At 30.0% G+C, this 15,455-nt stretch overlaps 1 protein-coding gene across 1 annotated transcript; it reads right to left on the reverse strand.

Annotated features, from left to right (window-relative positions):
* Window positions 1–1,248: 1,248 nt before the first annotated feature.
* On the reverse strand, window positions 1,249–9,951 carry LOC119670488 (sodium leak channel non-selective protein). Its single transcript, XM_038080763.1, has 17 exons — window positions 9,016–9,951; window positions 8,682–8,794; window positions 8,510–8,620; window positions 7,636–7,779; window positions 7,310–7,567; window positions 6,707–7,235; window positions 5,893–6,638; window positions 5,709–5,831; window positions 5,285–5,650; window positions 4,482–5,232; window positions 4,071–4,370; window positions 3,801–3,995; window positions 3,382–3,745; window positions 2,974–3,051; window positions 2,518–2,791; window positions 2,295–2,457; window positions 1,249–2,213 (listed from the first exon to the last, which is right to left on the reverse strand). Exons 1-17 carry the CDS (start codon window positions 9,946–9,948, stop codon window positions 1,485–1,487), a joined length of 6,177 nt encoding a protein of 2,058 aa, XP_037936691.1. The 5' UTR covers window positions 9,949–9,951; the 3' UTR covers window positions 1,249–1,484.
* Between the last annotated feature and the right edge of the window lie 5,504 nt (window positions 9,952–15,455).

The raw sequence follows: 15,455 nt of genomic DNA on the forward strand, positions 1-15,455 counted from the left end.
AATAAATTTATTTAAGTATATTTATTTTTTATATACAATTTTTCGTTTAATATGCATTTAAAAATGAAAGTATCTATTAAAACGGAAGGCACTTTAGTGATAAAAAGTAAAACGTATGGTAAAAGTATGATTGTGTGTGTATGGAAACATAGACGGAGTCAGTGATTGAGGGTAGATAATACGATATCATATATCACAAGGTTTTATGGGTATAAATACAAGTGATCATTAATGTAGTCACTGCATTAAATTTCAATATTGTTTGAATTGCTACATTGAAATAAAATACACCTGTTGCATAAAAAATATTTTAATGTACGATAGTGTTATAAACGTGACAATCCGCTCATGTTAAAGGTTTCAACGATGCTTCTTTTTATAACAGCGTTGTTCACAATAAGTTCTTTTTGTTCGTATACTGATTTATCAGTGCATGACTAAAATGGTATAAAATGAATTCACGATTGAATTATTGTTGCCTTCTTTACAAATATTGTTATTATAACAACAATATTGTTGTTATCATAATTCATTGTAGAATAAATATTTTCTAACAATGAATATTAAATTGTTCAAGCACTTATGATTCATCGGGACAGTTAGATGTTAGATGTACAGTTAGAACAGTTAGACACGTAGATGAATTGGTTTGTGTATAGAATGAAGATATTTATCTTCATATTATCGTTTATTGTTATGAATCAATATGTCCAGCTTAAACAGTAATTTGAATAGAGTTTTTCAACTTATTTTAATAATAATATAAATAATTAAAATGAAAATAATAAATAATAATTTATAATAAATAAATGCAAAGTTAATAGTATGTTTCACCTGGCTTCGTTAGACCAGTTAACTTACTTGAGATTGCTTGAATTAGTTGAATCTCAAGTAAGTTTATTGGTCTAAAGAAGCCAGTGGAAATATATTAATAGAGGCCCTGCTATCCTCTATTTTAATGAATGCACCATGAAATATTTGTAAACCGTTGATATCAACGATATAATGTTAACTTTTTGAGATTGTTTGAATTCTTGAATCTCAAGTAGGTTAACTGGTTTAACGAAATCAGTGGAAATATGCTTTAAACATGTTATAGTCAAAAATTGAAGTAGAAACTCAGCCTTACTACAAAAATAATTTTAAAAGAGCATTTTAACAATTTTTTAAATTTCTTCGTTTTATTTATAATAATATATAAATTTTTTTAACAGCAAAAAACTAAGAAACGACATTTAACCACTCCTACAAAAGTGTACTAAAATAATCGCTTTCATAAAATACTTACATAATAATTTTATAAATAATACAATACATAGAATCAAAAGTGGAGTATAACAATTCCTAGACAATTTGTCTATTTTAAATTAAATTTTGGCACTTGACCAACTCTCTTTTCAGTATAAAAAAAAATCAGAAAATATATGCAATATTCGACTTTCTCTGGTAATATTTATAATAATTGTAAACAATAGATTATTCGTTTATAACTCATCATCACTGGTTTGCGTACATATTACTTGTTCTTGCCACCAATCGTGTACTTCATAAACTACATTGGCTTGATTATTGAAAGGTAATAGCTTACTGCCTGCAATTATATGTCCAACAAGTGCTGATGGACTACCAAGCGCACCATGTGTATCTCCATAATGACTATTAGAATTATTAATCGGATAATGAAATTGTCCAATTTCATTATTAAATTGTGTTAAAAATCCAACAGGTTTATTTATATCTCGTTTAAATCCAGCACCGCCCACAATCGGTATTGTTGGTATCGTAGTCATTGAATTTTTCTTTTTCTGTTGATTGCTAATGTGTAAACGCTCTTTGTCTGTAAGTGTTGTACGTTGTTGAGGATCAGATGATGTTGGTGCCAAAAATTTACGTCCTGCTGAACTACCAGTAGAGTCTGAACGATTTAAAGCATAAGCACGTTTTGTAGCTGTTAAAACCTTTTGTATACTATGCACATCAGCAGGTGTTGGTATTACTCCACTGCTTGGTTCTTTCTCATCATTTTCAGTCGAACTAAATGTTGGTGAAAATGCATCACTAGTTGGTGGACAAGTAGCTGCAACAGTACCGCTAATAGTCGCAATTGTTGATTTATCCCCGATGCCAGTGGGCGTTTTATCTTCAGCAGCTGTGTGTCTCATCATAGCCTCATTAGTAGCACGTAAACCAGCAATTAATGAATTTTGTTGCTTCTATCCATAGAATTAAAATATAGTATTATTATATTTTCTTTAAATATGTATAATTTTTGGCATAGCCATAATAAAACTTACACTTGCATTTTGTGCACGAATTTTTTTCAAACATCCTTCCAACCAAGTACGTATGGTCATTTTTGCTACTTCTTCTTCGACAAGATACTCGAACTCTTCACGTGCCAATAACTCTTCCAATTGTAAAGCTTTTCTTATATCAACAGAACGATAGGAGAGCATACTATAAAGTGATAGAAATTAATATTTATACGTTAAAGCTTTCTTTAGCTGTAAAATTTACTTGATAACATCATGAAATGTTACGTCTTCTCCATTATGTAGTTTATCGAGCTCATAGCACATATATTTGAAGAGTAGACGATCTTTTTGGGGGTCACATTCCAGTCGACCTTTCAGTAAGCGTAATATGAATTTTACGCGACGTACTGGTATAACTCCACGTTGATGTATATCGACAATATTCCAAGTGTTTTGGAAATTGCGTATGTCTGCATATGAGAGTAGAGCATCTTCTTCATTGGAATAAAATAATGAAAAGTTCTCCATGATAATAGCTGCAATATAATATATTTGGAATGTAGATTTATATAAAAATTTACAAAAATTTAATTAGAGATCGGTTATGACCAAACGTTATATCATATATATAGCACATATAACTTCTTAAGAAATTCATTTTCATATAATAAGTTTTTGGTCATATCCATTTAATACTTAATTTTTGAATAACACATACCCACTAGTAAATTGAGGACTATATATGTTATAATAACATAAAAGGTGCAGAAATATATAAGACTAGCAGTGAAATTTCCTAGAATAAGAATAATTATAAATTAAATTCATATACAAATTAATATATCAAATGTTTATATATTATACAAAATGTTTAATACCATTGCTTTACAGATATTATTATATAGATCAGAGTTTCTCAACCAAGGGTTTGTGCACCGCTGTTAATACTTTCAATCAGTAAAAAATTGAAGTTTCGTCTTTAACGTTATTATTATTTTGAAAGCTATTGGAGCAAGCCCTTACAAACACTTTAAATATATAACCGATTCTTGAAGTACACTTTAAATGTTTTTCCGGTCTGCAGTACGTTTTAGATTAAGAAACGCTGGTATATATGTTAACTTACCACAATCTGTCTCCCAGTAGTTATTACCAGGTGTACAATACGGTGGTTGGACCATGCAATCGTGCATAATTTTGTTCCAATCCTCGCCGGTAACAATACGGAATAACATAGCAACACCAGTGACTGGTGAACCAAAATTGGCGCGTCGCCCAATACCTTCACCATATTTAACTGTACCAAAGAGTATAGTACCAGCTAGGGCATAGAAGAAGACCAACAAAAACATGCCGAATATAATGAAAAACGATTTACACACAGATACACCCACTGTTAACATCAACATTTTTAATGTGGTATGCTTGCCAGTTATAGTAAAGAAGCGTAAAATCACTACCATAAATCCAAAGAAATAAGAGAGGTCATTCTAGAAAGAAAAGTAAAGTTATTTATTCATGCAATCAAAAATACTTTAGTTTTACCCTTAAAATGGTTTGTAAAAATATCCAGACTACACCAGCTACAGTAACTAATAAATCGTAACGATTTCTGCGGGACTGCCAATAGCCACGCGGAGTGAAGGCTATGTTCTTCATAACAACTTCCACTACAAAAACAAAAGTTAACACTGCACTCACTATAACCAAACGCTCGGTGTGTACTTCGCCTTTGATCCACTAAAAATATAAATATAAAAATTCAAATTTAGGGGATCGAAATTTTTCTGAATTGAAAAGATATATTATACATACTGTTATAGAGAGTAGCATACTATTGATGAGCACTACAACGGCTATAATACGTTTAAACGTTATGTGTTGTGTTATGTCATAAATAAATGCCCGAAATTTCCTGCCATCTGGACGAGGAGGCAAATGTAACGGTTGAGCAATTTTCAAACGTTTTTTAAGATCGCACCAACGACGTTGGTCCACAGTTAGAAGTGCAGTGCCTTTATTCTCTGAGTAATTAGCAATAACAACGCCAACAAATAGAGTCAAACCAATCATGCAACCCAAGAAAATATATATATGTATATAGACCGCATGTATCTAAAGAACATTACAGATATTATTTAAAATTTCTTCAATTGAAATACTTTCAAATACATATTATAATATTATGTACGAATATGTGTAATTTAGTTTCATATGTGTACTCACCGGTCCTACTGCTTTGATTAAAACATCACGCACATCCAACCAACCCTTAAAGGATAAGACCTCAAATAAAGTCAGCATTGCATCACCAATATTATCAAAATTAAAACGTCTGGGATTAGCCCAAACTCTTGGTACCAACATGGAAGGATAAGATTCATTAATACCAGGTGTAAGTTTCATTTTCGTAACGAATACACGCCGCATAAAAACACCAACGCAATCTTCTCGTCTGGTTACTGTTGGATCATTGCAACGAGCTAGTCGTCCACCATACAATTGCACACCATAACTAGCAAATATAAACATAAGCAGTATTAAGAGTGTTGATACGAGTAAGATTTCCTTAAATCCCCGACATAATTCGTAGACAACCTTTCGCATATGTGGCACCAAAGTAAAAATTCGCAATGGACGTACACAACGCAATATCATAAGTAACTGTGCCGCAGAGCTGGTGGGTATTTGTTTTGGCATCCAACATAGAAATGATGTAGAGACAACATAAATGAAAACATCCAAAGCAGCTGCAACATCTTTTATATATGCTTTCGGTGTAAAAAATAAACCATCCGCTAAAATCTTTAACGCCAATTCGAGACTCATAAATATGACAAAACCATATTCAGCTATTTGTAAAGTGGGATGCTCCATGACACGATAACTGGGAGTTTCAAACATCATAGAAATGCAAGAGAGTGTTGTAACAAATATCATCACCCAATCCAGGTACGTAACAAGTCCCAAAAAGTTGCTATTAACAAAAATAATTAATATATATAATTATGAAAGCTTAATTAACTTACTGTAAACTCTTATATTGCACTTTTCGTTCTTTTCCAGTTAATGGGTCCTTTAGTCTAGCATCATAACGCCCGTGTACAATTTTCTGACATATTTTGCGAAAGCGGCTCTCGCGTGGTACCAAAAATAAGGGCGTATCAAAAAATGGATGATTTTCTCTTAAATCCTCTTCACGTTGATTTCTACGCATCTCAGCTTGTTGTCGCTTTGCCTGTAGTAATTTAATATCCAAATCATGAGGACGTGCACGTCCGGAATTGGCACGTGGTGCTGCTGCTATGTCGCCATTTTCCATCAAATGCTCATAGGTCTGCTTTAATTTAATAGAACCCGAACGGACACTACGGCGTATAGAACGAGAACCGAATCTAAAATAAAATTTTATATAAAATATGGACTTTTTGAACAACTTTAATGTGTTCTTGCTTTTTTTGATCCACACGCCACGGTTTTGAGTGTGTGATGGTACCCTGATGTTTTAAACCACTCTTGCCTGCAACCGGCAACATAGCTGAATCTCCCAACATTAAGCGCTGATTATTGGAATCGCTAAAAATTAGTTAGTAACTCGGTGAATATAAGAGTCAATAATATTTACATAGAAACTTACTTTATAATATGTGTTATGGCTAACTTTCTTAAACTGCTACCAGCAGAACGCACTTTTGCAGTCTTGTTCATAATACGCACTGGCTTTTGTTTACGAAATACTATATTTGATTCCCAATATTCCGACATAGGGCGTTTGCAATTCTCCACAAGTGAGGGATCCTCAGTTTCCAATTCAATAACAAAATGTTTCATAAAAGATTCACGTACTTTAGGCAATGTAAAATCGTTAGGAATTCTATGCAATATAGTCATTTGTGGAGAGTCAGGAAACTTTTCAAAAATTCTCAAACGAAAAGGTAGCGTTTCTTTGATTTCAGCGCTTTGCTCTCGAAACTTAAGTTGCTTCAGCTTTTTTATGTCTTCATCCAACTCCAAGTTATCCAAAATGACCGCCACGAACAAACTTAACACGATCAGTGTGACAAACAAGTGATATAGTATAAAGTATATAGCAACAAGTGGTGTTAGAGTACGACTTGTGCGTATCATAGTCTCATCCATGACTTCTACCCAAGCCTCTTGGGTTAAAATCTGGAACATAGACATAAAGGCTTCCGGAAATGATTCGAATTTTGTAAAATCGCATAGGAAACAAAACAATTGCATTGAAATACTGGAACTAATTATAAGCAAGCACATAGTGAATATAATCAGCGAGCCCAACTTCTTGCCAGGTCCAAAAATTTTGTAGACGAAACCTTCTAGCATGGGAGAGGCTTTAATAAGGCGTACCACTCGAAGTACCTTTAAGACGGTTAGTAAATCATCAAAAATTTTATATTTATATTTTATTATTAAATTGTCATACTTACTTGGAAGTATGTAAATCCTGATAAATAGAACATAGGCACTATATGGATTGTTGTGCCAATAGCTAATAGTAATTCAAATTTGTGTATTGAATGCTTGTAATAGCCGCGCCAACCCAAGCAATAAATTTTGAATAAAGTTTCTAAATCCAAGAAGAAAGTGAATACAACTTCAATGTAATAATATTTCTCATAAAAAACATATCTCGGACGACCATCGTGCTTAAACGTCATAGTAGCGGTGACAATGCCATTGGCAAGAATAACACTCATTACCAACATACGAAAGTATGGGGAACGTATGATAGCGTGGCATGTCTCTGGTGCTAAGCCACCATGTTTGTTATCATCTATGGTTATTAAACGCCAACCAGAATCATTGCCACTCAATATTTGTGAGGCAGCTGTCTTTTGTATATGACCACGTTGACCCCACATTTGCTGAAATTGTACACGTATCTCATTAAAGGTTTCCGTAATGACAGCAATGAAAACATTTTTCACAAGCCAAGCAAGGAAGAAGATCATTGTACTATATGAATAAAATATAAAAATTAGAATAACATTGTTTTGTACATACAATAATTAGAATTTTATGAAGTGTACCTAAAGTAAAATGCAGCACGCCAAGCTGGTAAAGAATCGATAGCACGATACATAATAAAGACCCAACCTTCTTGAGAAGCAGCTTGATATACTGTAAATATACTGGTGGCTATATCTTCGAATCCATTGAAACCTATCACGTAACTGGTGAGAAAATCCATTTTCATGCAAATCATACCAGGTGAACACTGATAACCAGAGTATGGATCCATGGAACAAAACGTATCTGGTATTGCTAATGAATTAATTGTGAGCATACTGAAATGGAAAAGAATACACGTCAAAAATATTGTTACTAAGTTTTTTAGTATATATTCAGTAGTTACGGTCTGCCATATTCATCAAAATCAGTGTTATTCATCACACAATGGTTTTTCAACTCTCCGAAGAATTGTACACCCAATAATCCATAAAGTGACATAAAGAATAGGAAAAATAATGTTACGTTGTAAATCTGTTGGCTGGAACGTCTGTAGAGAGCAAATTATTAAATTGTTTAATTAATTCATTGTAATTTGTTATAATTTGTTAATAATCTTAATAGAAATAGAATAAAAGAAATTTTTGACACGATTGGCCTATATGACATATACGGTAGTCGCATCTAAGAATGAAATGAAGAACGTAATAGAAAAATATTATGTATATTAGTAAAAAGAGTGGGTCTTATTTTTATTTAAACTTATTAAATATATTTTTCGTGAAACATGTCATGAGATAATAAATTTCATTTTTGGTGATTCTCGATGCAACTAAAGGACACATCTGAACACCAACTGTGATGCACTAAGTAAAATAAAAGACAATGCGGAAGACTAAGAATGCGGAATAGATCAAACCTAACCCATAAACCATTATCATTATTAAATGAAATATTACAATTTAAAGATTAGAGACTATTCTGCTTTAAGTGCCGATCTCTTTATAGAGAACTACTAATAAAAATATATTTTCATATACTTTTAGTTTAAGCTTACTAATTAGACGATTATTATTAGTATTCGTTCGTTTTGCTATGTAGTTCGAAACAGGTAGTCAGATAGATTATTATCTTATAACTTGCTTTATATTAAGACAAGTTTTACAAAATAAATTTTTAGAGAATTAATATGTCCTTAATAATATTTTCTTTGTATCAGATCATGTGTATCTAATTTCAGTGTATTAAAAGTAACTATCGGCGTCTATATTTATACTTACTTAAATATTTGATTAATTCTACTTTTTGGCATCGAAAACTTTAGAAAAACTCTAAGAAACCGTATCATAATTAGAGGTCGAGGGGCACGCATTATTGATAAATATGAAAATCTATAAATGGAATAAAATTTTAGACAATTTGATAGTTTAACATAATATAGACTTCACTTACTTTGGTACAACATCAAGAAATTCAAATACTTGTAAGACTATGGAAACCCAAAGGAAAACCACCATAGATGCATCGAATTGACACCAGTGATCCTTAAGATAAGGAACTTCGCCCTATATTTTTGTAATATTGATTGTATAATAATATTTTGATGTATAAATAAATGATCTATATAGCAACTATTTAACATATTAATTTCAGCTTTCGATAACAGTATATTTTCATATTGTAAGTTATACATGAGATAAAATAATTTCGTTTTGCAACATTTGAATGCATGACTTACACATGAAAACATACATTACTTAAGTCCTGATCAGAATGTTTTACTCACGTGCAAAACACCTCTTATATGCATTTTGGCAACCATTTCTGCAGTAAACAGCAGTGTTACTGAGGTGTCCGATACGAATGTTATATATTGCAAGGCTGGATGTCGCTCGAAAGTTTTTGGCGTATTCAATGAGACTGAGGTCAAGGAGACTAAAGCACAAAAGCGCATTAGTCGCCTTACCCACAGTTTATTTACCCATTCTATATCAGCACTTTCGTTAAGCGATTCTTCTGGACCATAATCGGCTAGAAATGGTTCTCCACCTTTAAGACTCTGCTTGCGACCAAGCATTTTATTACCAATACCGGTTGCAATGCCTAGTCCAATGGGTGGTACGCCAGTTATAGCAGCACTACTCGCACCCATGGTAGTACTTATACCACCACAAATGCCCATGCCAACATTACTGCTAACCAAATTTCCACCACCCGAACCAACAGCCAAAAGACTTATTCCAGCACCATTATTATGTGTATTACCACTACCACCACCAGCCGTACTATGGGCATTTACATTAGTGCTATGCAAACTACCAAGCTGTCCTGCAGCGGTACTTGAAGCCGTAGTACCCAACATCGGTCCCATGGCTGGTAATACTATGCCACTACTACCGCTACCACCACTGCCAGAATTTTGAACGGTTGGACTATTTATCACACTTACAGCATCACATCCTGCAGCAGCAGAATGTAAATTTCGCGGTACGCTACCGCTACCGTTTCTGGGGCTGCTACCTGGTGTTAGATTAAAAGAGAAATGACTCGGCTGATGGTGATGCAAGGAAGCACGTAGGTGATGTTGATGCTGGTGTTGATGTGTACCACTTGAAGAACTGGTACTTGTTGAACTAGTTGATGTACTGCTTACCACAGTACTTTTACTACGTTTAGTTTTGGTAGCACCTACACGACGTATATTCAATCGGTCAATCATTCAAAGTAGTTAGGATGTTTGGCTTAAATCTGTAAATATTATATAAGTATAAGTTAAATATTATTTTGATTTAAATGTACAAATTTAAGCTACGAACACAACCATTTAAACTACACATGAAAATTCTAATTACACAAATGTATTACATATATTTTTATTAATGTCTCTGTATGTCTGTTTGACTGTTTTTCTGTCCTCCAAGGTGGAGTATAGTGCCTCTATTATTAAATCGAATTTAATTATGTTATTGGATTGGGCAATAATGTCTTTTCGTGAGTACACTGCTTCTCTAATACTCACATTGCACTCTGTATCTCTAAATCATGATACGCACATCCGGGCGCTTAAAACCTTATGGGTGCCACTTCAATATCTGTTAAGCGTTATTATTGTTTAGTCTTCTAAAAGTGTACATGGATATTTTTGAACCCTAAGTGTTGTTTATAAGAGTAATTTTTTCATTGTTTTTGTGTTTGTAATATTTAGCTATGACATTCAAAACTTTATAAAAGCTCTTAAATGTTTAAATATTTTAATTCATACAGTATCGTCAGTAGATATAATATATGTATATATAATCTTAAATCTAATAACATTATAGGTGCTTCATAATCAATTCACATTTGATTTCATTGCCAAAGTGGGTGACTTATTGGCTAAGTGGGATAGCTAATCCTGTTCTCAAGGTGCGGACAAATTGAATTCGGAGTTAAATCGGATAGACGAAAAAAGCTTTAAAGAAAATAGTACAACGATCTCAACATAGAAAATACTATTAACCTCGAATAAAAGATGGAATATGTTTAGATCGAATATGACTACAAAACACCGATTAATACATCATTAGATGACGAAAGCTTTGAATAACCTACGGCAATAATCTTTCACATGGAGATAATTATACACCTCAATTTAAGAGGTGCAGAAGATTTTTGGAATCATAGCATCGTTACTCAGTCAGTTGATTTGCTTTATTCATTATTAATTTGTTTATTCATTTATTTATTTATACGTATTATATGTACGTATATTTATGAATATATTATGTTAAAGTCATCATTATTAATTATATACGTTTAATAGCATAATGCTAATTATTAAATTTTGTAAAATATACTTTTATATTAATAATTTTGTTTAGGTTTACCTTTCATATTATTTCCTGATTTACTTTATCTGTTATATTGAATGGCAATTAATTAATATTTATATATTAATAATATATAATATTACATATTATTATATATAATATATATAATATAATATTATATAATTAATATTTATATATTAATAATATATAATATTACATATTATTATATATAATATAATATTATATATATAATATTAATAATTAATTAATAATATATATATTTTTTGTTTTTTAAATTGGGGTAAAAGTTATTAGTAAAATTTTTTAGTTTAAATTTTTTTATTTTCTAGTGCTTCAATTAATAAAAAAAATTAATTACATTAATTTAAAATTTAATTTTGTGAAAAATGTTGGAAAACAAATAAATTTAAAAACACAAATTATATCACTAACTTTTAGTTTAATTTAAAAAACCAAAATTTGTGTTAATATTTTCTTATTTTAAAAATTCTTGTATTAATAAATTAACATTCTTTACTTTGGAATTATAAATATTGTAATATTGTGTTATTTAATTTTTATATATAATAAAGTAAATTTAATATTTATAAAATATGCACGGTAACACAATGGGCCAATATGCCTAAGTGGATCCACTAGGGATCGCCCGTATAACCCAACCTAACCTATAAAATATGCATTAAAATTTTTTTGGTTTTATAAATTCTTGTATTAATAACTATTATTCTTTTCTTTGGAATTATATTTTAATATTGTGTATTGCTACATTTATAACATATGTGCATTAAGATTTTTTTATTTTATAAAATTTTGTATTAATAAATTAACATTCTTTTTTTTTGGAATTATATTATAATAAGAATATTAATATTAATTTATTTAATATTTAAATTTTTGTTATTCCGAACAATTTTTTGTTCATATTTATTTATTTATTGTATTATTAATTATAAATATTTTTTATAGTTAATTATTTTTGCCGAAAGCTACGCTTCTTACGAGCGCAAAGAAGCGATTTTGATTCAATAAATTAACTAAATTTTTGTTATTGCATTCTCTTTGTTATCGAATCCTTCTACTTTTTTATTTTTATTTTATATTACATCTTTTTTTTATTATTTTTTCTACAATTTATATATTTGTAATAATTTAAATAATTTGTGTTCTAATTATATTTATCATTTCTAGCTGTTATATGAAAATTTTTATTATTATTATAAATTCACAACGTTTATGTTAAAACAACTGCCCTCGTTTCAAACAAAGTTACGTATACGTTAGGTCGGACAATATTAAAATAATGTTTCATATAGAATTTAAACGAACTATTTGCAGACAAACAAATACATCTCAACAAAACACAAAGTAATTTCGTAAATATCAATTCACATAAAAAACATATTAAGTAAATATTTATATTTCCAACCGATAAGATATGAATCTAAAGCAAACATTTCAAACACTAGCGCTCCTATGTCCATGATTTCGGGTACTTCAATCTGCGTATACACTTTTTTCATATCGTATAGATACACAAAATTTTTTCATGCCAGTCACTCAAATTTTTCAAATTTATATAATTCTTATTTAAAATTGTTTAAAAACAATATAAACCAAATATTATTATTTAAAAATATTTACTAAAACTTATTTAAGCAAAAATTTGTAAAAATTAAAGCATTTAAAAACATTTTTAAGCCACAAAAAAATATTGCATAAACTTCACAACGAACTTTTAAAAAACTTCAAATGTTTAAAAATACTTAATTATTTTCATACTTTTCTGTTATTAAACAATTTTTCAACATTTAAATATAATGAAGCACATAAATTCTTATTTATTTTTTAATGTAAAAATAATTCATCATAAAATTGATTTTGAACAAAAATTTTTCCAACCAACAGCCTCGAACATCCTTTTCCTACTGAAGTAAAAGTGTTATATGGACATAGTTAACTGTTCGAAATTTTGTCCACAAGCCTATGCACATACTAACAAAAATTGCAACTGTTATACAAAACAAAAATATAGCGGTATTTACCGAAAAGCCGGTTAACACGTGCTCCGGCCGGCTTTCTAAACGTAAACATTGAACAGCTGCTTTTTGTTTTATGTGCAATTCATTCAAAAATCCCAAGTTCATAGATGCAAGATACTCTTACACGTTCGCTAGTAGATACTCACTGGTACGACTAATAAGATGTGACTTAGCCGACAAATTTGTGTGTGCAATTCATAAAACAGAATAAATTTTATTGAGATGATAATGTGTATATATGTGTATATATGTACACTATAAGCAAATACATTTTATATTTTAATCGTAAATAATATATAAAGAGCGCTTACTCGCAGATGCAACTGGTTTTAAATTTGTTTCATTTAGTATATGGTATGATTAATAAATATGTGAATGAAATTCATTAAAGAATTTGAGTTTAATATTTTTATTATTTAAATCTAAATAAATAAAATAAAAAAATATAAATTGCATCATGAATTATAAAGATTGATAAGAATGCCTTTCCAAATGAAAGTTGAATAAGTTTACAGTTGATTAAAAAAAAAATATGTTAATTAAAGTTTTGAAAAGACAAAGAAACTCTAATTTAATATAACAAATATTCAATAAATTGTGGTTATGGTAAAATTAGTATAAGCTCATTCGAAACTAAAAAGCAAAAAGTAAGTCACGTATGTCGCTTATCCAGTACATTTTATTAATATGTAGTATATATGTCATATAATGTCATATGTCTAACACATTTTATTAATGTACTATAATGTCATTATTATAAGCTTCCGCTAATTCTACGAGAGAGCAGGATACGCATAGAGAAAATGGAGGACAAGTTCCCTTAAACTGTAGCAGCTGTAGCAGTGAGTATTATTGAGTATATCTTAACTTAATTTGGCAACCTGTTCTACGTTAGGCTTGAAGCCAGTAATAATCGCGGTGAGCCTCCACTGATTTCTTCTTTTCCTGTTTGCCATCGATAATGACTGCTTAAGATTATATTCAGACTCTAATGTTCTACTCGTTCTGCAGTAAATGCTAATACAGTGGTGCAGTCAATGGACGAAGTGTTACATATGTTTATCAAGGACCTTAATAAGTTTACGTTAGCTTAGATAAATTTATTTTCGAATAGCACAATAAATATGATAGTTTACTATATAACATTATTGCTCCTTTAAATGGTTTATTTTTAATAGCATAATAGAAAAACATATATATAATTTTTAGAATGTGACAACCTTTAAATAATATGTATAAATACTTTATAATATGACTAATTTTGGTATTTGCAAAACAAGGGAAGAAATACCATTTTATAAGTTAATCAAATGACCTACTAAAAGGTCAAAAAGTAACGCAAATTTAGCATAGATGAAAAAACTTTTATAATAACTGTAATCTAACCTGAGTTTAAACGTAAGTTATAGTCATTTACACACTAATGGCACTAAAATTAATGGAGATAGCTGACACCTTAAAGATGTAAGAAGACAGTGAAATACTGTTTGACATGAGCCTTTGAATGGGAAGAAATATTTTCGTAATGGATGTTTTGTTTATTCGCACTGGACAAGAAACCAATGAAGATTCCGAGAGATGTGTTTTTTTTTACAGTAGATAGAAAGCATCAAAGGGTTAAACCCACTAAAACCAACTCTTAGGAATGAATGGGGAAGATTTCCACAGCAATGTAAAAACTTCATTCCAGTAATCAGGGGAAAGACATATGAGCAAGAGGCTTAAGGAGAATAAGTTTAACTAAACCAACATGCGCGTGACGCAGATTCGATTAGGAGCCGATAGATGTATGGAAGTGCTCAAGTTTAATGCAAAAAATTTATAACGCTAGTTTGTAATTACTCTACTGCTTTGAACTCATTAAGTAATATAAATAAATGAGATTTACATTAGAATAATTTCAAAATTGAGACTTTATATTTTATATATCCAAATTCGAGCATAACAAACTAAATAACAAATCTAAATATATTTAATAAACAATATGTATCGTTTATATATATATATAGGTTTTGATGATTACTGCAAAGGAAGTCCTTTTGAATATATAATTTTCTTTAGCAATCTGTATCTTATCGTATCTTTTATGTTTCTTAAACCAAAGAATTGGTTCTTTATATTATATATATTATTATTATATTATTATAAATATGTTATATATTAATTATATTGTATATTATTATTATGTATTATAAGATTATAAGTAAACTATATTATACGTGTATTATACGCATATAAGCAAATTATTTCTAACAAATCATTAAGAGGTAACTTTAATAATTTTTTATAATAAATTATTATAATACATATATATTATACATATATATATAATATAATACATTTTTAAAAAGTTGTAA

Source organism: Teleopsis dalmanni, chromosome 1 (genome assembly GCF_002237135.1).
Source record: "Teleopsis dalmanni isolate 2A chromosome 1, ASM223713v2, whole genome shotgun sequence".
NCBI lineage: Eukaryota > Metazoa > Arthropoda > Insecta > Diptera > Diopsidae > Teleopsis > Teleopsis dalmanni.